This window comes from Chelonoidis abingdonii, chromosome 7 (assembly GCF_003597395.2).
Source record: "Chelonoidis abingdonii isolate Lonesome George chromosome 7, CheloAbing_2.0, whole genome shotgun sequence".
Taxonomy (NCBI): Eukaryota; Metazoa; Chordata; order Testudines; family Testudinidae; genus Chelonoidis; species Chelonoidis abingdonii.
In genome coordinates, this window is record NC_133775.1 from 59,577,820 (window position 1) to 59,601,330 (window position 23,511).

A 23,511-nucleotide genomic window follows, 5' to 3' on the forward strand; every position below is an offset into this window, starting at 1 on the left:
ACCCCCTTCCGCAAGTCCCCACCCCACCTCTTCCTTGCCTCCTTCCTTGAGTGTGCTGTGTCCCCGTTCCTCCCCCTCCCTCCCAGAGCGCCGCCAAACAGCTGTTTTGCAGCAGGCAGAAGTGCTGGGTGATAGGAGAAGGAGCAGGAACGCGGTGCGCTGAAGGGAGGAGGCGGGGAAGAGGTGGAGCACCCACACAGTCAGTGCCTATGCTCAGAGGTACACATACCCCTGGTTGAGAACCACTGCTTTAAATACTATGTCTGCAGGGATCATTCTGTATAGTGTGTGTGGCTTTCTCCATGCTTGATATTCTAGGCATATGCCCTCCTCTTGCTGAATTCCTCCTGCCCCCAACCACTGAACCTCCTGTCCTTGTAGTGGTGAACATGCAGCACCTCTGTTGTGTTTGTTTGCTGCACTAAAACCTTCAGGCTTGAATATCTCCTTCAGCCCTTGCCAGTCTGGGAGCTGACAGTCCCACTGATGCCATAAGAACCCCTTTGAAGAGAGACAACCACGTAGCTTTTACTCTACAATGATTTTAGAAAAGTCCTGACTTCTACTTTACTCCCATCCATTTACCCAGTACTGTTTTATCAGTCTGTGTTCCCACAGTGCCACCTTATGGCCTCCTAGCAGCTTTGCTTCTAAAATCTTCTCTAATGCAGCCTTCAAATGCTGGCTGTATCCCATATGTTGTATGCAAACCTGTGCCATCATGGATAATCTGGTGGTTGGTAATCTGGCAAATACGGTCATTTTCAGAGTTAAAAATCAAAGGGCAGCTGGACTCTGAGCATCTTTGGAGAGCCAAGGTGGCTGAGGTTATATTGATTGGACTAACTTCTGCTGGTGAGAGAGACAAGTCTCCGAGTTTACACAGAGCTCTCCTTTGACATTTCAATCTTTTCCAAGCACTGCACTGTCTTTGCCAGCTAGCGGGAGTAGAGCTGCCTGCATCTGCCACACGATGCTAACGTTAGCTGAACTCACTATCTCCCCGCACCAGTCCAGAGCTGGAGTAGATGAGACCTCCTAGATCCTGTCTGGAGAGGACAGTGCTGAGTGCAGCTGGGGAAGTGTCCTGGCTCAGTGTTCGTGGGATGTGCATGTCTTTCTCCTGCTTTAGGAATGGAGTTTTCAGGGATGGTGATGGAGACTGGAGCGAATGTCAGCACAGTGCAGGAGGTAAGTGAGATGTAGTGGTGCTGGGGTTAGGAACAGATTCCCAGTTGATCGGGTAGTATTGGAGGATGCAGTGTGGGGATACTGTTTAAGCCATCTGCACTATAGCATATGCGAAGTTCTGAGCTCTGCTTGATGGGTTGGAGGTGTGTGCGGAAAGGTGGTAGTATTGCAAGTCCCATCAGAGAGAGAACTAAGGACCTGGAAAAAGAAGCAAAGGTGGGAAGGGTGGGTCGGAGGTGGGTGGGGGAGGTGTCTGATGAATGCAATTGCTACCTGAACTGTTATCAGGTTTAGTTTGTGCTGCTTGGGTCCTTTGTGGGAAAAAAGGAAGATCAAAGACTTAATCCAAAGAAAGAGGTGAGGTCAAGTGATTTTTCTCCTCCTAACACCTGTTCACTGGTGATTTTCCGACAGGGAGACAGGGTAATTGGTGTGACTGGCACTAGTGCAATGGCTGAGGAGTGTGTAATTGATCAGAAGGTAACTACAATTTAAATATAAATTTGTCTTCCATTATTGTAAAAGGTTTTATGTCTCATGTTGTTTAGTTTTTGACTCCTGTGAGATCTTCCAGTCTGTGCCTTTCTTTTTGAAGTTTGTTCTCCTGCCCTCATTGCCATGGGCTGGGGTTTGCTTTGGAGAATCCTTGAAAACACGGAAAGGGCTGATAAGAAAAATTGCATTAAAACTTATTTGGATGAAATTAATGGTTTCATATAGTGTAATGTTTGGGACAGTTTGACAGCATGCTTCTGTATCATGTTCAAAGTGCTCACCAAAGCTGTTGGAAAAAGCAGAATTTCATCTTTTATCCCTCTACGGGATTAAGAGTGTAGCTCTGTCTATCTCCTCATGTAGATGCTGTGGCCAATCCCAGAAGGTGTTTCTTATGAAGAAGCTGTGGCACTGCCTGTGTCTTATGGCACAGCCATTTTGGCCCTGGAACATAGAGCACGCACGCAGCCAGGGTAAGTGATCAGAGGAGTCCAAAGCATGACATGTGTCCAGCAGTAATGATACTTAGCCCTTGCAGAGTGCACTTCATTTGCAAAAAATCAAACACGCATCTCATAAGTAGAGCTGGTTGCAATATTTTCAACAAAACGTTTTGGTTGTTGGAATATACTGTTTTGTCCAACTCTAAATGTTTCATGGAGACCTATTGGTTTTGATGGAAAAGCTTCTGAGATCCAGGGTGGTCTCTCTGCTCACTTCTAGAGAGAGAGTGACCCCCAGATCTGAAAACCTGGCCTTTTCAATACAAAAAGACATTTTGACATCATTCCATTTACCAAAAATGCTTTAAAGGTTTTTGCTTGTGTTCTGTATTGGAACGGAAACAAATTTCAAAGTCTGGAAGGTTGTCACGAAACAGAATTGTTCTTCAGCCAGCTGTACTCATTACATCTAATCTTCCATACTAGGCACACATCAAAATAATGTCGAGGCACTCAGTGAACTCATTAAGTATTATTATCATTGCCACTATGTAGATGGGGAAACAAAGACATAGAGGAGGTGTTGTGGCCAAGTTCATGCCGTATGTTAGTGATGAAGCTGGGAATAACATCCAGGCATTCCCAGTTTCTAAACTCTGCTCAGATCACTAGTTCAGGCTCTCTCTTTGTCCTGTGGGGAGTGAGGTTGCTCTGTTTCCCTGGCCCCTGATTCACAATGAGTTTGACAAGAGTGTAGTGGAAATTAATGGGCATTATGTGTATGGGTGAAGATGTGTGTTTTGTTAAGTGTCACTGTCCACACCGAGAGTGAGAACCACAAAGTGAACCAGAACTGGATGACAGGGTTCAGAGTAGCAGCCGTGTTAGTGTGTATCAGCAAAAAGAACAGGAGTACTTGTGGCACCTTAGAGACTAACAAATTTATTTGGGCATAAACTTTTTTGGGCTAATCCGATGAAGTGGGTTTTAGCCCATGAAAGCTTATGCCCAAATAAGTTTGTTAGTCTCTAAAGGTGCCACAAGTACTCTTCGTTCTTTTTGCAGAACTGGATGCTGAATCTACTTTGAGGACATATGAAGCAATGCTCTTGAAAAAAAGAAAAGACTCAGATCTGCATCCATTAGTATTTTGTGGGGAAATACTATAATAGAATAATAGCTGCTAGGGATGGAAATGACCTGTTCTGACAGACAGCCCATCTCCCTACCCCTCCCAGCTAGGGCAGATCTATTCTTTACAGTATATTTTCCAGTCCTTTGTCTAGTGTTTTTTTAAATGTCCCATGTCGGCTGCTTCCCTCGGGAGATTATGCTGCTGTCTGGTTTCATGGGGTGCGCTCAGTGGAGGGCGCACTATGCTAGGCTTTGAGTCCCAGTCTGTGTTTCAGGGTTTTGTCTGTGGTGGCTGATTATAAGGGGAGTGATGCATAGTTCAGTAGTGGAGGGGAGACCCTTCCAGGCTGACATGGGACATGCTGGAAAGGCTTGGTGGTCTGGGAGTATGGAGGTGTGAGGAGTCCTGGGTTCATATAGTGGGAAATCCGTCACAGATATTGATGGTACCTTTACTTTTATGGAGAAATGATAGTTTCATGGTTAACACTGTACTGGGACTTAGGGGGTGGGTGGGTAGGTCAGTTTTTTCTCTGCGCCAGACTGACTGTGTCACCTTGGGCAAGTTACTTAATCTTTGTCCCTCCGTTTCCCCATCTGTAAAATGGGGCTTATTCCCTACTTCAGAGAAATGTCATATATAAGTAATATTGACTGATGTATTCTCAGATACTATGGTAATGGGGTACCAAATGGAAGATGGTCACCTTGAAAAGGCAATACACTAGTCGATAACTGTATGTGTTACTTTAAAATTGTTCAGTGCTCATAGCCTGCATGAGGGGTGCTTTTATAAACTGAAAGTACACAAACGCATTGATAGCTTTTTAACAATTTAAAATTACATATTTAAAAAAGGATTTTATACCCTCGTGATGCTCTTGGCGAAAAGGTGAACCTGCTGAACAGACTGATTTTTATAAGTCCCAGAAAACACTGCATATTGCTGTGAAATAGCTGATAGGGTTGTGCTGTATCCCAGGCAGGCAAATTGTGTCCAAGTCCAACCTGTTGTTTAGCTGAAAATTAGCCCTGCTGCCCAGTGCCCGTGCATGCCATGCATTGCTCTGCTAATTTATCCTAAGACAACAGCTCTCCTTTTGGATAAGTAGGCTTGTACTGTTACAGGTAGGTCTTAAGGGAAACATTGGTCCCTTTGGGAGCAAAGGAGCCTGTTTGGGAATTTTTTTACTACTGGATTGGGATTTGGAAGTGCAGCAAGTGCCCTGTGGAGATTTTAGGGTGTGTATGGAATAGAGAGACTTATAGTGGGTTTGCCTTTCCAGCAGCTAAACTATAATGCTTTAACCCCTGCCCCAGACAATCTCAGAGCTCTTTACAACCATGTTTGAATTAGGCCTTCAAACTCCCCTGTGAGGCACATGAGCATTGCTGGCATTTTATAGATGAAGAGAACAAAGCCAGAGAGAGAACTGACTTGCCCACATTGACACAGGATGTCTGTTGCAGAGCTAAGAACAGCATCCAGAGACAACTCTTGTGCCTTAACAGAAAAAATGTCCTCTCCCCGCAGTGTAGGTAACTACATTCCTGCCCCAAGTCTGCAAACAGCACAGTTTGCTGCAGGGCTTTGGAGCTGTGCTCCGGCTCTGCTTCAGCTCCAGGCAAAAACCAGCAGCTCCACTGCTCCGGAGCTGCTCCAGGCTCCGCTCCAAAGCCCTGGTTTGCTGTTACACCTGAAGTGGAGTAAATGTATATCTACTTGTACAGTCATTGAAAACCAGCAGATATTCTCTTATCAGATCACTTCACTTTGGAATGTAAAAGATTCACACTTGACTGGGGATAGGGTGATTAGTTTCACGTGGGTATGAATTCGTGTTTGGGAAAAGTCAAGCTCCCTTTACTCATGCCTTTGGGAAAGATTCTGGGAAAGAGAATACCATTTAAGATGGGGAAAATTCTTACTACCGAAATGGATCATGGGGTAATCAGTTGCTGGAGTCTTTTTAAGCTGATCAAGGAGATCTTGCATCTTCAAAAGAAATGGGAAACTGTGAATTGTTTGCAGGAGTGCAATGCTTTTCTGTTGTGGAGGGAAGCTCTGTTCATTTCAGTGTCTCTGTCTTAGGGAAACAGTTTTAGTGACAGCAGCCGCTGGGGCCACGGGGCTTGCTGCTATCGATGTAGCCGCTAACGTTCTCAAGGCAAAGGTATTTCCCTTTTTCATTGAATCTGTATTCTATATGCGTCCCACAGTAGTAATGACTGTGCCTTTTTGTAGCATGCTCCATCTGAGCATTCAAAGACCTTGCCTACTTTGTTAAATTTAATTCATTAGTGTTTGGAAAGTATTATTCTCCATTTTCAAGATGTGCATACTAAAGGATGTGGAGGTTGGGAGTTGCCCAAGGTGTGTCAATGAATTATCAGCAGAGTGGGGAATAGAACCCAGGAGATTAGTAAAATAGGAGGGGCTGGTATTCCAGCAGACTAGACTCCATCTCTCAGGCTCTGTCTGTCTCTCTCAGGGTATGTCTACACTACAGGATTATTTTGATTTTACATAAACCGGTTTTGTAAAACAGATTGTATAAAGTCGAGTGCACGCTGCCACACTAAGCACATTAATTCAGCGGTGTGCGTCCATGTACCGAGGCTAGCATCGATTTCCGGAGCGTTGCACTGTGGGTGGCTATCCCGTGGCTATCCCAAAGGTCCCGCAGTCTCCCCCACCCCTTGGAATTCTGGGTTGAGAATTCTGGGTTTTGATGGGGCAAAAAACATTGTCGCGGGTGGTTCTGGGTCAGCCTCACCCCTCCCTCCGTGGAAGCAGCAGACAACTGTTTCACGCCTTTTTTCCTGGGTGAACTGTGCAAACGCCATAGCACAGCAAGCATGGACCCTGCTCAGATCAAGACCGCAATCGTGGACGTTGTAAACACCTCGCGCATTCTCGTGCAGTCTATGCTGAACCAGGACCTGCAAAGCCAGGCGAGGAGGAGGCGGGCTACGGCAGCGCGGCGACGAGAGTGATGAGGACATGGACACAGAATTCTCTCAAACCGGGCCCCTGCGCTTTGGAGATCCTGCTGGTAATGGGGCAGGTTCTAGCCATTGAACGCCGATTTTGGGCCCGGGAAACAAGCACAGACTGGTGGGACCGCATAGTTTTGCAGGTGTGGGACGATTCCCAGTGGCTGCGAAACTTTCGCATGCGTAAGGGCACTTTCATGGAACTTTGTGACTTGCTTTCCCCTGCCCTGAAACGCCAGAATACCAAGATGAGAGCAGCCCTCACAGTGAGAAGCGAGTGGCAATAGCCCTCTGGAAGCTTGCAACGCCAGACAGCTACTGGTCAGTCGGGAATCAAGTTTGGAGTGGGAAAATCTACTGTGGGGGCTGCTGTGATGCAAGTAGCCAAAGCAATCATTAAGCTGCTGCTACGAAAGGTTGTGACTCTGGGAAACGTGCAGGTCATAGTGGATGGCTTTGCTGCAATGGGATTCCCTAACTGTGGTGGGGCGATAGATGGAACCCATATCCCTATCTTGGCACCCGGAGCACCAGGGCACCCAGTACATAAACCGCAAGGGGTACTTTTCAATGGTGCTGCAAGCACTGGTGGATCACAAGGGACGTTTCACCAACATCCACGTGGGATGGCCAGGAAGGGTTCATGACGCTCGCGTCTTCAGGAACACTACTCTGTTTAAACGGCTGCAGCAAAGGAATTACTTCCCAGACCAGAAAATAACAGTTGGGGATGTTGAAATGCCTGTAGTTATCCTGGGGGACCCAGCCTACCCCTTGATGCCATGGCTCATGAAGCCATACACAGGCAGCCTGGACAGTAGTCAGGAGCTGTTCAACTACAGGCTGAGCAAGTGCAGCCTCCCTTAACTCTCACGAGATTGTGGAGCACACAGCAAAGCAGCAATAATTAATGGGAATTGGTTTGGCTAGGTCCTGAGCGAGTCAAGTAATGTGCGCCAGCAGCCGCCTTTAAAACGCCACATGCACATTCGTACCAGACCTTTATGGTGGGGTGGGAGGCTGAGACAAATCACCTGGCCGCTGATTTCGCGCAGCCAGACACCAGGGTGATTAGAAGAGCACACCAGGAAGCGGTGTGCATCAGAGAAGCTTTGAAAACGAGTTTCATCACGGGCCAGGGTACGGTGTGACTGCTGTGTTTGTCTCCCCTTGATGAACGTCCCCCCCCCTTGCTTGACTCATTCCCTGTAAGTAACCCACCCTCCCCCTTCAATTACAGCTTGCTTAAGGAAATAAAGTCACTATTGTTTAAAAATCATGTATTCTTTATTAATTCATTATAAAAAGAGGGAGAGAACTGACAAGGTAGCCTGGGTGTGATTTGGGAGGAGGATAGGAGGGAAGGGAAAGGCCACTAAAAAAATTTCAAAGCAATGACAGCCTTTTGGTTTGGCTGTCCACGGGGGTGGAGTGGGCGGGTGCACGGAGCCTCCCCCCACGCATTCTTACACGTCTGGGTGAGGAAGGTATGGAACATGGTGAGGGGTGAGGGTGGCTACACAGGGGCTGCAGCGGTACTCTGTGACCCTGCTGCTGTTCCTGAAGCTCCACCAGACGTTGGAGGATGTCAGTTTGATCATGCAGCAGCCCCAGTGTAGCATTCCGCCACCACTGATCTTCCTACCTACACCTCTGATCTTCCTGCCGCCACCTCTCATCTCGAGCGTCCCTCCCATCCTCACGTTGGTCCCTCCTGTCCTCACGTTGACTGGCATCTTTCCTGTAATTTGATACCACATTCTTCCATTCATTCAAGTGAGCTCTTTCATTGCGGGTCACTTCCATGATTTCTGAGAACATTTCATCTCATGTCTTTTTTTTCCGCCGCCTTATCTGAGATAGCCTTCGGGATGGAGTAGGGAGACTTGAAAAATTTGTAGCTGCATGAGGGAAGGAAAAAAAGGAGAGAGATATTTAAAAAGATACATTTTACAGAATAATGCTTATACTCTTTCACGGTGAGCAACACTATTCACCTTACATAGCACATGTGATTTCACTGCAAGGTTGCATTTTGCATCTTAGTATTGAGTGCCTGCGGCTCTGGTGTTAGAGATCTCACAGACGCAGGTACGGGCAGCAGAATTCAGCTTGCATGCATCCATGGTAAGCCATTGTCTTTCGGCTTCTGCAGCCTTCATATACACAGTGCCCTCCTTTCCCAAATATCAAGCAAATCCCGTTCAGTGCTGTTTCTTTCCTGTTAACATGCAGCAGCAGAAACCACCCCCCCCATCCAGTTCTCTGGGATGATTGCTTTACCCCTCCCCCCACCACGTTGCAGGTATCATGGAAGATCACTGCTAAACACCCCCTTTCCCCCCACACCGCGTGGCTTGTAGCAGGGAAGATCCCTGCTAGCCAAACACGAAAAAGTTCAGCGCTATTTCCTTCCCACCCCACTTGACTACCTGCAAGGAAGGATTTCTTTTAAGTAACAGGTAAACAGCCCAGTAGGAATGGCCATCTCTGTCCCCTTAATTAAATTCTGGAATTTCAACCAGATTACCATGAATGATATCACTCTCCTGAGGATAACACAGCGAGATAAAGAATGGATGTTGCTTGAATGCCAGCAATCACCCGGACCATATGCAGCTAGGCTTTGTCATGCAGTGATACCAGATTACTTGCTACATGCGTGGCATGGTCAAGTATCCTACCATGGAGGACGGAATAAGGCTGCCCTGCCCAGAAACCTTCTGCAAAGGCTTTTGGAGTACCTCCAGGACAGCTTCATAGAGATGTCCCTGGAGGATTTCCGCTCCATCCCCAGACATGTTAACAGACTTTTTCAATAACTGTACTGGCCGCAATGCATCCAAGTTTCCACGGGCATTAATCATTAAAAAATGCTTGCTTTTTAACATGTTGTGTTACTTTAGCAAAGTCTCACAGGTCATTCCATGGTTCATGTCTGGCAGTAGTGCCACTTGGAGGCTAAGAGTAGATCTGTCTGGGTGAGAAAAAGCTCCTGAGCTGTTTGGCTAGAACGGAAGTGCTGTCGCGGTCTCTCTGAAGTAGCTCCTCCTCTTCTCCTCATCTGCCGCACTCAGAATGCTCCCATGGCTGAGATTAACCCCCACTCTCGGATCCACGAAGGTGAGGGAATAGCATGCGTTGGTGACCCCCGAGAATTGGCATGCCGCTCGCGTAGAAGCGGAGTTTTGCCCTGCCCCAGGCCTTGCCGGTTTGCTTTCTTTGGTCTCTGTGGCTTGTCTGAGCTCCTACTTTCACACGGCACTGCACGTGAGTCCTCTGGTGTGGCTTTCTCCATCATGGCCTTGGAAATTTTTTCAAAGGTTTTTCATTTGTCTTTTGGAACAGAGTTCAGTTAGCACGAATCCTCTCCCCATATCGCGATCGGATCAGTACTCTGTCTGCGTCCATGCTGGAGCTTTTTTCGATTCTCAGGAGACTGCATTGTTTACCTGTGTTGTGGGCTCTGCGGTGGTCACCTGTGCTGGTGAGCTCTCCACGCTGGTCAAACAGGAAATGAATTCAAAAGTTTGCAGGGCTTTTCTGTCTACTCTGGGCTAGTGCAACATCCGAGTTCAGATCGCTTTCCAGAGCGGTCACAGTGGTGTACTGTGGGATACCGCCTGGAAGCCAATACCGTCGATTTGCAGCCACACTGACCCTAATCCGACATGGCAATACCGATTTCAGCGCTACTCCTCTTGTTGGGGAGGAGTACAGAAACCGGTTTTAAGAACCCTTTATATCGATATAAAGGGCCTCGTTGTGTGGACGGGTGCAGGGTTAAATCGGTTTAACGCTACTAAAATCGGTTTAAACGTGTAGTGTAGACCAGGTCTCTCTCTCTCTCTCTCTCTCTCTCTCTCTCTAACACTTTCCCCTCGTGAAACACCTGCCTTCCCTGTGCTCCTGCTATGGGCTCCGTTGTGGATCCCCATCATTTCCCTTGATTCTTTCCAGTGCACAATGGAGCTCTTATCCAAGTGGGAGATAGAGGGGAAATGTTTTCAAAGGTGCTCAAGTGACTTAGGCTCCTGAGTCCCATTTTTAAAAGTGATTTAGGTGCTTATGAGCCTAATTCTTTTTGCGAGTCAATGGGACTTAGGCTCCTAAGCCACTAGGTCCATTTGAAAATTTCAGCCTTTAGATTCAAACCAGTGTAGATCTAAGGGAAAATAGTGTTTGATGTTTATGGGAATAAGAGATGGATTTCTTCCAAGCATCACAGTATAAATCAGGTTAGGAAATAGTATACTGCTAGGGTTTTTGACAGAGATCTACTTATAACAGTAATAATAAAAAAAAAAGTAGCAACACCCCACAGTAAAAAGAACTGCACAAAGTGACAAGGCAGAAATATCTCCAGTTCAAATGGTTTGCTGTGTGATAGAGCTCCCACAAAGCACAGATTCTGACTGGAGAAATCTGAAGCAAGTAATTCAGTGGCTGGTAGGATTTCACTCAGAGGGGAGACTATTATACTACTAGGGATGTAAAACTCCTCCAGATCCACTGGGGTATGTTAAAAATCCCATGGCTCATTTGGTAAGAGTACTAGGCTTAAACCCAGACCGGAGACCAGTTTGGGTCAATGCAGTCTCTCTAAGGCCTGGTCTACACTGTGGGGGATCGATCTAAGTTATGCAACTTCAGCTACGTGAATAATGTAGCTGAAGTCGATGTACTTAGATCGACTTACTGTGGTGTCTTTGTGTCCACGGTGAGTCATCTGCTGCTGCTCCCTGGTCGACTCCACCTGCGCGTCTCGCAGCGATGGAGTGAGTACAGGAGTCAATGGGAGAGCGCTCGGGGATCGATTTATCGCGTCTAGAATAGACACGATAAATCGACCCCCGCTGGATCAATTGCTGACTGCCAATCCGGCGGGTAGTGTAGACATACCCTAAATTTCCCTGCAGTTTCAATTGCAGATGGGACTGGTCTTCTCTTTCTGCCTTAAGTTGTTATGTAGTGCTGCTGTGTGTTCAACAGATGCTGCGTTCCATCCCAGCGGCGGCTGTTCTTCAGTGAATGGTACAGTGATATAGATAGTTTTTGTATAGCATTTTAAATGTGTAAAGCATTTTTTGAGACATTGACATAGAAGATACATTACTATAGAGCTTTTATTTAAGTTGTTGGTACTGTAATAATTATGGTAACATGCTAAGGCACCTATTGTATCACTCTGAGCAGAGATGCCTTTTATTTTATTTTATTTTATTTTATTTTATTTTATTATCATAGTGCCTTGGAGCCTCAGACCCATTGTGTTAGGTGCCATACAAACACAGAACAAAAAGACGGTCCCTGCCTGGAAGAGCTCACGCTCTCTTCCACCATGAAAGCTCAGACTGTAACACTGGCTCCTCCTTTGTTTTCAGGTGATAGCAGCAGCTGGAAGTGATCACAAATGCAACCTGGCCCTGCAGAAGGGTGCAGCCCACAGCGTGAATTACATCCAAGGGAGCCTAAAGGAGGAGGTGAAGAAGCTTACAGATAACAGGGGAGTCAATGTAGTTCTTGATGCTGTTGGAGGGGACATCTTCAAGGAAGCGTTACATAGGTGAGTTGAAATATGATTCCAGTCGCGTTCGAAGTGACGTGCATTGGGATGTGAAATGTGTGGTCTCCATGCTTCAGAAGGATCCAGTTGAAACTTCAAGGGAATGTAGGGAGCCACCAGAATGTAATTCTGCAAGCTGGAGTTTGGGCATAACACCCATGCTCACTCTTTTCACACCACAGATGTTTAGGGCCTTGATTTTTTCACATGTAATTAGAAAGAGGGGTGCCACGCTGGGGCGTTGGTTCAGTACTGACTGGGAGAAAGTGTCCCTGATTAATTATAAGAACCAGTTCATGCAGAGCCAGTTTCCCTAGGAGGCCCCATGCAAGTACTAGCTAGAGCTGAGGTTCTGAAACTTAATAAAGAGAGAACTTTGTGAATAACCCTCTCTGGCAATTGCAGCATGTACCTGTGTCAACTACAGTAACTGCTTACCTGGAAAAGTAACAGTAGGAAAATATTTAATGTTTTTTCACCTGTCCTTAATTCAATGAGCTAGAAACAACATGGACCGGTCAGCGCCATGTGACCAGCCAGATGTCTGCAGGCCACCAGCAAGTGTTCAAACTTGGAAACAGTTGGCTCAGATGCTCCCCTTTTAGTTGACAAATTTTGATGAGATCCTACCTGCAGATGGTTCAGTGAAAAAGTCCTCTCTTCACTGAGCTAACGCCCTAGTATTCAGTTTGAGAGTGTGTCATTAAGGACCAAACTCTGGTCCCACTGAAGAAAAGGCAACTCCCGCTTTTTCCCAGGGCAGTCGTGATTTTACCCTATGCTTGCTCTTCCTCATTAAATACATCTCCTTTCCCTCCCCCTTGCAGTTTGGCTTGGGAGGGCAGGATTGTGGTGGTGGGTTTTGCTGGAGGAGCAATCCCCTCTGTCCCAGCCAACCTGCTGCTTCTGAAGAATGTGTCTGCCTTGGGAGTGTTCTGGGGTCGATACCGGGAAGAGGACTTTCCTGTTTTTTCGTCATCCATCTCCTCTGCTCTTTGGTACTGCCAGGAAAGACGGATCCAACCTCATGTGGGAGCGGTCTTCAACCTAGAAGAGGTAAAGTGCTGCCCAAGATGCCACTCATTGGCAGGATTCACAGTTCTCTGAGAGAGACTGAATAGAAGGAAGAAGCTGTCTAATCTGGTGGGCTGCTATCAGTACACCGCTGAGGGATGGGAAAGCCCAAAGCTTGAGCCCCTGTACAAGGACGCTGGAACAATTTGTATAGTGGGGATGCTGAGAGCCATTGAACCAAACTGTAAATCCTGTTCGTAATGGAAACCACTTCAAGCCAGGGGATGCAGCCACTCCCCCCTCGCCCCCCAGCACCTCTTGTTCCAGCACCTATGCCCCTATACCTCTTAGGGAGGGAGAAATATGAGTTACAACTAGGAGATATGAGGGTTTGATCTGTGCCTCAGAATTAACTTTAAACTCCAGTATCTGCCAAGAACCTATCATCATTACAGGAAGTAAATGCTGCTGTTGATTAAATTAAAACCTTGGCATGCGTATTTTCATAAACTGTGATGACCTTATGCAGTGTCAAGCGCTCAGGATTGCTTTGTTTATAGTTAAATTTTATGTCTGAGTGAATTTTGTGTGCGGTGAATTCCCTCTGATTCGTACAAAAAACCCTCCAGTTTCAAACACGGCACAGAACCCTGGTTCTTTAAGAAATCCCGCCTCCTTCTTTTTTTTGCCTGCTTCATTCCAGTGTTATTGGCTTTAAATGTTTTAATATTTATATTTTGGAAGTGCCAGGTTGGGCCCCCCCTTGCGCTAGCCATGGTACAGAGCTGTAAAAATGACAGCTCCTTTCATAAAAATCTTACAGTTTAAGAGGCAGTAATACAATGGGGTAATTTATATATTTTTTTAATGATGAAGTGGGAGATGCAACTATGTCTTAATTTACATCTTTCAGTCTGGGAGCTATTAGATCAGTGGTTCTCAACTTGGGGTCCGGGGCCTCTAGCAGGTTTCAGGGGGGTCCTCCAACCATGGTCAGCGTTAGACTTGCCGGGGCCCAGGGCAGAAAGCCAAAGCCTCACCGCATAGGGCTGAAGCCTAGGCCGTGAGCCCCATTACCCAGGGCTGAAGCCGAAGCTTGAGCAGTGCAGCTTCACGGGGGCCCCTGTGGCATGGCGCCCCAGGCAATTGTCCTGCTTGCTACCCCCTAACTCCAGCCCTGGCTTTTATATGCAGAAAACCAGTTATTGTGGCACCGGTGTGTCATGGAGTTTTTATAGCATGCTGAGGGGGCCTCAGAAGGAAAAAGGATGAGAACCCCTGCATTAGAGGAGTCAGAATTACACATTGGTTAGTAATTTTCTCACATTTCAGTTCCTGGATAATGGAAGTGCCATGAGATGGTCAGCTCTTGTGTTATTTCAGCCTCATAAATGGATCCCTGAGGCAAAAAGCCCACAAAGAGCAAATTCCAATACAAATACTGAGCTGTTTGTTCCTGCAGAACAAATTGCACTGCAGTGATGACTTGCTCAGGTCACCCAGACTGTGAACCACTCTGTCACCACTTTGCCTCAGCGAGAGTGAGCTTTGCTGCTAATAAGTCATGTGTCAGCTCCTTGGCACGCCAGCTTGTCTGCTTTGCCAGCAAACTCTTCAGGACTCTGCCAGTCCAAACCTTGTCTTGCTGGTCAGTCAGTGAGTCTCAGTTCCCCAGAGACATCCTTTGATACTGTTCAGTCCCTCTCATAGAAGTTGTTAAGTTCACTGCCTCCAGAGAGACAGAGCATACTGCAGCGTGTTAGATTAGCTGAAGATGTAATCTTCACTTCACTACACAGCACTGAGATGGTTTTGTAATAAAACAAGAATAAGTTTATTAACAAAGAACATAGGTTTAAATGATTTCAAGTAAGAGGGAAAGAAACATGAAAAGTTACAAACAAAACACACTTTCTAGTGACTAAAACTTAACTTCAGCAAGTTACAATCTTTTGCAAAGCAGGTTTCTCACCTATAGTCAGTTCCCAGAGACTTCAACTCCTTCAGTTGAGGGATCTGTCTTTCCTCAGACATCAAGAGTTCTGGCCTCTTATGTCCCTCAGGTGCTGAATGCCAATTTTTTTTTTTTTTACTGTTTCAGCTTATATTTTCCAAAATCCCTTGTCTCTGTTTCAAGAGGCAGGAACGCTTCCTAGGGATACAGCCTCCATCCACTGCCCTGATTCTTAAGAAGTCATCTCTCCCATTTGCTAGTTTGATGGCTTTGTTTACCTTCCATGTAAATCTACTTCCATTGTTTCTGACTTCGTCTTGCTCAGTTTACACTGGTGACAGAGTCAAGTGACTAAAACAACATTCCTTTGTCTAGGACAGGCTAGGCTTATGCACTGTTTCCCAGCCACATTCTACGAACATATTTCTGGCACTGATTCTTTATACACTGGCTGTACATGCACCACACAATATTACTAGTGACCAGTATTTTATAACTTTGTGTATGATACCTTACATGACACCTCTTAGATATAGATTATGACAACAGCATGTTGGAGCAATGAGTGTGTCAGGCCTGATGTGAATTATGGTGTAGGGGACCCTCTGGATTATAACTACCACCTATTGTACTTTAGAGTAACAATCTGATTGCATTTAAATTCCACTATTCATAGCGTCACACACACACACACATAATTACATCTCAAACCTAAAGAGAACGTTAGCCAGACATCTGTGCCTCATAGATGATGGGTCAGTGGCGGCAAGACTGACGAGGAAATTCTGGGAAATGCTACCGGCAATAACAATCTCTGATATTTTCAGTGTCAGACTTTGCAGAGACCAATCTGAGTAACATAGTTATGAGCTGATAAGAAAGCACCAGGTACCCTGAGGGCCATTCTGGCCAGACTCCTTAGCATGATGAACGAAACTGGTACTGACTCTATCTTCACCTTGCAGTAGTTGAAAATGGCTGATAGAAAAAGTTAGGCTGAAGATAGAGAAATTAACCCACCTGGTAAAGGATTAAGCCATTGGATGTCTCTAATACTACCCCATTGTGAGTGGGTAGGGAAATTTGATCTCTGTGAATTTCCATTTTTTTGTGGGTAATGATTTTAATTGGGGGTATGCATGGGAGTAAAGAGGTGCATGGTTCTGTGCTTGTGACCAAAAGCACCCCTCTATTCACATGCTTCACACCCTTGTAATAATCTTTGTACAAAATATGCCTTTTGAGGTATCACTGGAAAACTAATAACTCACTGGTCAATATTATCATGGTGAAATGTATGTAGCAACATTCTATGCAAAGTAATGACATCTCCCTGTGTGACATTATTAGCACAGGTTCATTCCCACACAGCCTAGGCAACGGTTCTTAAGTAGGTCTGTCCTAAACAAAGGAATGTGTATAATGTACAGATAAGTAGTAGACAGTCCTCGAGTCAGTAAAAGGGGGAAATGGCAGGCCACAAAGCAAATTTGCACTTCAGCAAACATAGGAGAGGAGAAAAAAGGCACGGAGCCTCCTTCACCACCAACTTCTATGTCACCTTCTTTACTGCAGGAATAAACTTTACTTTGAAGGGTAACCTTCTGAAAACTGCTTCAGAGGTTCACTGGACTGTACAAGAAAGGGGCAGAGAACCCCACGATATCTCTCTTTCACTTGAGAAGACAAAGGCCCCAGCACCTCCGGGCCTTGGAGAGAGATCATGACCAAGGAAATGGTCAGTTCCCATCTAGCTGGAAGGAGGGGTGTGTGTGAGAGAGAGAGAGGTCATTTTGAACAAAGCCTTGAACAGAAACTTGCTAGATTAGGTTTTAAATGTTTAGCTGCGATTTCACTTTTATTTGCTTATACCCATTTCTAACTTCATCTCTTATGCTTGAATTCACTTAAAGTCCTATCTTCTTAATAAACTTTTTATTTTTTAATCTAAACCCATCCAGTGCTGTGTTTAAACAGAACTGTAATGGTTGAATATTGACTCTTTACAGAAGCAGTGAATCTTATTATCTGGACTGTCCAGGAGAGGGCTGGACAGTGCAGAACAAAGTTTTGTGGGGAAACTCAGGACTGGTAGTGTGCTGGGGTCACCCTGCAGGTAGTAACCCAGGCTGGTGGAAGCTAGAGTGTGACCGATGTGTTGCTGACAGGCTGTTGGGATCAGAGCTGCTTGGCCAGGGCCGCAGCTATACACAGACATTCAGGGTGTGACTTGCATGCTGTTTGTGGGCAGCCCAGGTTGGGAACTACAGCAGCAAAACATGAGGCAACTAAGGTTGTAGGGCAGCTGCTGACAGCTCCTCGCTGGCCTAGATTGCATTCCAGAATGTGACAGTGGTAAAGTCACTAGGTCAGATTTTTAAAGTGTTCCAACCTGGCCTCTAAAACTGCTCCTGGAATCCTTGTGCATGATTGTTTTTCCTGCACACACAAATCCAAGTTTTCATGTGCCCCAAATCTTTATACACACACACAGTCGCAGGGCAATTTTTAAAGACCACTCCTAAAAATTTGGCCAAATACATCTGCCCTCTAGAAATTACTGTAGAGAATGTAAATTAAGGTGCCTACAGTAGCAATGAACACTTGCAGGAGAGTGTGTGTGTGTGCGCGTAGATGGATATGCCCTTTTGTATAAACAACTGAGGTTTTGTGCTTGCAGGTGAATGAAGCCTTTAGCCGTGTAACCCAGCGCAAGTCAACAGGAAAGATCGTCATCTCAATTAAATAAATCAGCCTGTTTCCTCAGGACACAGCCCCTGCTGCCGTTGGACTAATCAGCAGAATCACTCTTCTGGCTTATGGATGCAGACAGCCAAGTTGCGTCTACCCTATGATTTCTTGCATGATTTGTTTACCACCACCATTAATGTAGAGGGCTACGGGCTCCTGCTTAGGGTTAGATGACATGATGGTATAAATACTTGTGCCCATTTCTAGAATTGGTGGAGTTGCACTGACACTAGACAAACAATGCCAGGAGTCCTAGGGGAGACAAGCTTTCACTGTGACGGGAAGAGGGAGAATAGTTGCAGAACAGTGCAATTAATACAAAAGTAAACCAGACTCTCTTTAAAGGAATCACCACTGGGAAATCTCCTTAAATCTCCAGGTCAGCCATGAGTTTTTAATTGCAGTCAGACGCTTTGTCTCATGACTTTCGTGACGTTACCTTTCCACATAAGCAAAGTGTTTTTAGCTTCTTGTAATGCAATTTAAGAGCTGGAAATGAGAAGGGGAATTAGTGCCGTGAGGCCAGTCAGTGCTCCACCCACTATTCGAGAGGAGTTGCCGTTGGTTGTGATAGAGCGGCACTTCTGTATGTAGCCATTACAAAACAGTCAGCTAGAACCAGGCAGCTTGGGGTGAGGGGTAGAGTTGAAATGAAGAGACATGTAAAAACATGAGGTGGGAGCACAACTTTTGCAACGGTATAACCAGCCATTGGTCCATATCTCCTGTTGCCCTGCCTTAAGCAGTGGCTGCCATTGCATCAGAAGAACCAAACAACCCCCCAATAATTGCTTTACCCAGCCACTTGCTTGTGGCACAAAAGACTTCATCCCTGACTCCTGTGTCAGCTCAGCTTGGTCCCAAGAGGCATAATTACACGGATGGTGACTTTGGTGAGTGTCGCTGCGAACAGGAGAGACTTCAGTCTGAGAGCTGTTAACAAACACCATTGGCTCTCTCGAGCCTGCCTGAAAAGAGCTGGACCCATCACATCCTGCTGAACATGCTCTGGTAGAACTATTTGATGTGATAATACCTAAATTCCTCCATGCTGCTCTGACTTGCAGTCCAAATCTGTGTGCCTCAGAACTTCCGTCAGACTGGAGCGCTTTCTAAATGTACAATAAGCCTTCTGGTTTTCTTAACATGACTTTGCTGCGGCTGTGGAGACCAGGCTGCCTTGCTCTTGTCTTTGCTGCTGTGGAGCGATGACCAGCTACCCTGGCTTCTGTCCAGTAATTTGGAGGAGCCTGTAAAAGTCTTTCACTCCTTAAAACATGGCTGATTCCTCAGATTGCTACCAGCTTCCTGCTGCAGGAGGCTGGTGTCTTGGTTGCTTGTTAGTGTCCTACATAGTTGTGAACAGTTAGAAAAGTTCTGCAAAATGACAGCTTGTTCAAATAAGCTTCAGACTAAGAGGTCCTGATGGTCCCTTCTAACCTTAGAGTCTGTGAATCTAAGCTGTGGGACTGGGGGCCACAAACATAAGAATGGCCGTACCAAAGGTCCATCTAGCCCAGGGTCCTGTTTTCTGATAGTGGCCAATGTCAGGTGTTTCAGAGTGAATGAACTGAACAAGTAAACATCACATGATGTATCCTCTCTTGCCCATTCCTAGCTTCTGGCAAACAGAGACTAGGGACACCATCCCTGTCCATCTTGGCTAATAGCCACTGATTGACCTGTCCCTCCATGAATTTAACTAGTTCTTTTCTGAACGCTGATATATTCTTGACCTTCACAACATCCTCTGGAAAGGAGTTCCACAGGTTGACTGTGTGTTATGGGAAGAAATACTTCCTTTTGTTTTAAACGTGCTGCCTTTGGTGTGCTTTGTGTGCATTCTGCTTACAGCACTTTACAAACATTCATTGTTACACCATTGGTGAGTGGTAGCTAAATATGATCCACTTTAGAGATGCAGAAACCACAGCCTCAATGCAGCCAAGCAAGGAAGCCCACGCTTAATTCCATGTATCCTCTTAAAGTTAATGGGACCACTTCAGTTACACATCTGCTTAGGTGCTTTGCTGAATTGGGGCCTGTGTCTGGGTCAGAGCCAGCATTAGAACAGAGGAGTTCTGTGGACTTGCTCCCGTGGTTGATGGCACTGCCTCTTGGGCTGTTGGGTTGTCCTCAGACACATCACAATGGCTTCTCCGCAGAGGAAGGAGCTAGCTCAGCAGCAGCCAGCTGCTGGGAAGAGAGTTGGCGGCGATGGCAGCAGCCAGGGCAGCACGGCCTCCTCTCCCCTCTCCCCAGGTCATTAATTGGTTCTGAGTCCTTCCAGAAACTGAGAGAGCGGGGCCTTGGGGTTTCAGCAACCCCAAAGGCCAGGCATGGGGGGCTGTGTGTGTGTGTTGGGCGAGTGGGGGTTGGAGTGAACATCCATGATTATTAGGATAAATCAGTGCCCAACTTGAAGTTAGACACATTCAGACTGGGAATGGCACATACATTTTTAGCAGCAACAGGGATTAACGATCATTGGAACAATTTACCAAGGCTGCCGGTAATTCCCCATCACTGACAGTTTTTAAATCAAGATGAGGTATTTTTCCGAGAGAGACGCTATTGTTCAAACAGGAAGTATTTCAGGGAAGCTCTATGGCCTGTGTTATACCGGAAGCCAGACTAGATGATCCCAGTGGTCCCATCTGACCTTGGAATCTGTGGCTATTTTCAGAGACCTTTGCAAAGAAGAGAGACAAACTATTTTTAAATGAAAGATGAGATTAGCTATGACGTTTCTAATCCCCTCCTCATCCATGGGAGGTTGGGGGAGGGGAGGGGTGGGGGGAAGAAGGGGCTAAAGGCTGGCTCTGCTTTGTCTCTCTCCTGCAGTTCTTGAAAGGGGCCTTATTGGATAGGTGGAAGTGAATTATTTTGTATTAATTCTGATCATGTCCAAAGCTGATCAAAAGCTTCTTTAAAAAATGATCATTTTTGCAAGTCTCTTGATCCTTGGAAAGAATTAGCGAGGTGTCCCATATGGGAGAAGTGAAACTAGGGATTAGGAGAATGTATGGGAGTCATTGAGCGAAGGCAGCAGCACCAAGTGCCAGTGTGAGAAAACAAAGTCCAGTGATCTTGGCGCAGGAGGCTGGGTGGAAAAGTCGGTAACTCAACTAGTGTTTCATCTCTGGAGCCCTGGCTTCAAATCCCACTTAGATGAAATGAACTTGTTTGTCCCCTGCATTGTTGGGAATCCTGACTTAAGAGGAGCCCAAGGTTAGCAATACAGGGCTGCACTGCAATTCAGAGCTGTGTTGCATCTATAGAAGCGTATGGAGACTCAACACTGGAATCACAGGGTGCTGCAGATCAAGATTGAGTTGTATAGGAAGGTATGTCTGTGTCTAGCCAGAGGAGTTAGCTTTTTGCTTCCATTAGCCCCACATTCAAATAAATCTAGTTCTGTGATTAAACCTTTATGGGGCACAACAGTTCTCCCTCTCTATCCTATTTCTTCCAATAGCTGACCAAACACAAAGGGTATAAGGACTCTTAATTAACTCTTTATAATGACTGTAAATTTCATTCTGTACATGTATTTGTCACATGCCTTGAATCAAAGTATTGTAAGGAGAGAATTGAAAAGAAATTTTTTTCCCATGTGTGAATTTGCCAAGAACTGAATTAGATTATTTTTTTATAGTTAGTCCTAACTGTAAAGATATTAGAAAAATGTATATTAAAGAAAAATAAACTGTTACTTTTGGCAAAAGACCCCTTTCAGAAATGTTGTAATATTTTACAGTGGACTTAAAGTGGTTCTGCATTGAGTTATTAAGACAGGTGATATTAGTATAGTTTATATTTGGAGACTTAGCATAGTATGGGTCCTCATCCTGCAATCTGATCCACAAGAGTGGACAGCCGAGTCTGTGTGGAACCCCCTGGACTTCAGTGGCCCTGCTTCTCGGCCTGTGTGTGCGTAAGGGTCTGTCTGTCTGCCGATCAGATTGCAGGATTGGGGATATAGTTTGTTTGGGGGCTAGCAAATAGAATACACGTCCAGTCCCCTCTAGCTGGCCAGTCTGAATGGGGCCTGGGTCTAGGGCTACCAGCTTTGGTTGAACGAATTCATGGAGGTTTCATAACGTGACATTATCTTTAATTAAAGTTTAATCTTTAATTCCTGGAGACTCCAGGACAATCCTGGAGGGTTGGCAAGCATAGGTGGGTCAGCAGTGACAGTCATTTCCCTCTGAAATCTGGCTAGTGAACTCAGTCCAGGCCCAATGAACAAAAGTCAGCATCACAGTTTAGCTGCCTTGCTGGCAGGGGTGTGTGCAGAGAGGCCAAGGAATGAATGTGTTTGAGGCTGAACTTCCTTTTGTGGCTTAGCAGTAGTCCCTTCACTTCAGATCAGAAATGGGGAGGTGTGTAGGTGTACTGTACACTCCATTAGATCGGGGATACAGGATTACAGTCTCCAGCTCTTTTCATTCAATATTTTTCACAAATATTGGGGGGCAGATTGTTCCCCTGATCTCTTCCTCCTGTTGCCAGGATGAAACAGGCAAATCCGTTTATCCAGAGAAGCCTGCGTGTGGGGAGGGGAGGGCTGAGTTGACCCTATGGCACAATGTTCTGCTTCATACTGATGCTGCAGAAGCCCCATAAGTATGATCTCCTCATGGGTGGGATCTGCAGCTTGGGGGAAGGGCCCTCAAATCCCCTATGATTTCCCCATGCAAGATCAAGCTGATTCCTCCTCCTCTGAACCCTCTGAGGGAAAGTCTGAGCCTAGGTGACAGCAAAGAGTCTCGAGAGCCGTGATCCCTGCCAGAGGGAATAGGGAGGGCTGGGGCATAGAACAAAGACCCTGTCCTTCTGGGTATATGTACCAACATCTATGGGATTGGAAGGTCTTGCCAGCAACTCCATCCATTCCCTGTCAGGATAAGTCAGAAGGATCTCTATGGATTGTTTCCCACACAGCCTGTGGAAAAGGGGCTGTGTGACCAGAAAGCCCTGGAGGGCTTGCTGACACAATATGTCCTATAGGACGTACCTCTCAGGAGCTTCAGAACGCTTGCCCTGTCCTCTCTCCCTATCTCTCCATCTGTGTGCAAGATGGGAGGCTGGATTTCCAAGTGCTCAGCACCTGCAACTGGGGCCTGATTGTCAATAGAACTTAGGATGGTAGGTTTGGAACATCGAAACAAGAGCCTCTGGGTGCAAAGGCCTCTTGAAATCTGACCCCTAGTTTAGCTGTGACACCACCTATTAAAGATGTGGGACCCAGGCCTGCTGCAAGAAATGGAGCTTTATTTCCTTGTCTCAGTCTGTCTCTTGACTCAGGGTTACAAAGGTAAATAACCTCACATGGCAAAGTTTGCTAAGGCATCCAATTACTCCAATGCCACCCTCTCATCAAGTAGGGTGACCAGACAGCAAATGTGAAAAATCGAGATGGGGTAGGGGGTAATAGGAACCTATATAAGAGAAAGATCCAGAAATCAGGACTGTCCCTATAAAATCGGGACATCTGGTCACCCTATCATCAAGTATCATCAGCCCCTTCACACAAAGCCAATGGAAAAGGAGCGTGCTTTAGGGAAAGGCACACCTTTGCAGCACTGAAATAAAAATCTATAGCTGCTACCAGGGAGCTCTGTCAGGCAGGGTGAACATTTTCTTCTGATCTTCCAAAATGTCCAGAGTTCTGATACGTGTAATTAGAAAAAAATTGAGCTGGAAGTAAACTGAGCATGGACTAGAAAACTTCTGTGATTTTTTTCCTTTCAAGCCCACAATCAGATTTCAGCAATGAATAATGGATAAAGCTTTTAATAATGGATGCTCTGTAGTCAAGTCCCTTGACTTTTCTTTTTGCCTAACAGGAAGCCTTTCAATTTCAGTAAACATAGTAGAGTAGGTACAAAATGCTTTGTGTTTTGCTGTGGCAATGGACTGAAGTGTGTGTTTTCATTAAAAATTCAGCAGGAGTGCAAATC

The 23,511-nt window shown here is 45.9% G+C and overlaps 1 protein-coding gene across 2 annotated transcripts in view; it reads left to right on the forward strand.

The window, feature by feature from the left end:
- The window catches only part of LOC116839105 (quinone oxidoreductase-like protein 2), a 28,687-nt gene extending 7,413 nt beyond the window's left edge, over positions 1-21,274 (forward strand). The window contains exons 4-10 of one of the 2 annotated variants that reach the window (XM_032804796.2): positions 1,133-1,191; positions 1,606-1,671; positions 2,050-2,159; positions 5,356-5,437; positions 11,645-11,826; positions 12,654-12,882; positions 17,475-21,274. In XM_032804796.2, the coding sequence (XP_032660687.1) occupies positions 1,133-1,191; positions 1,606-1,671; positions 2,050-2,159; positions 5,356-5,437; positions 11,645-11,826; positions 12,654-12,882; positions 17,475-17,543 (797 nt within the window). In that variant the 3' untranslated portion in view covers positions 17,544-21,274. Of the gene's footprint in view, positions 1-1,132; positions 1,192-1,605; positions 1,672-2,049; positions 2,160-5,355; positions 5,438-11,644; positions 11,827-12,653; positions 12,883-14,172; positions 14,340-17,474 lie in introns of those variants that run through there. The other variant, XM_075067909.1, reaches the window with a different exon arrangement.
- Positions 21,275-23,511: the final 2,237 nt, after the last annotated feature.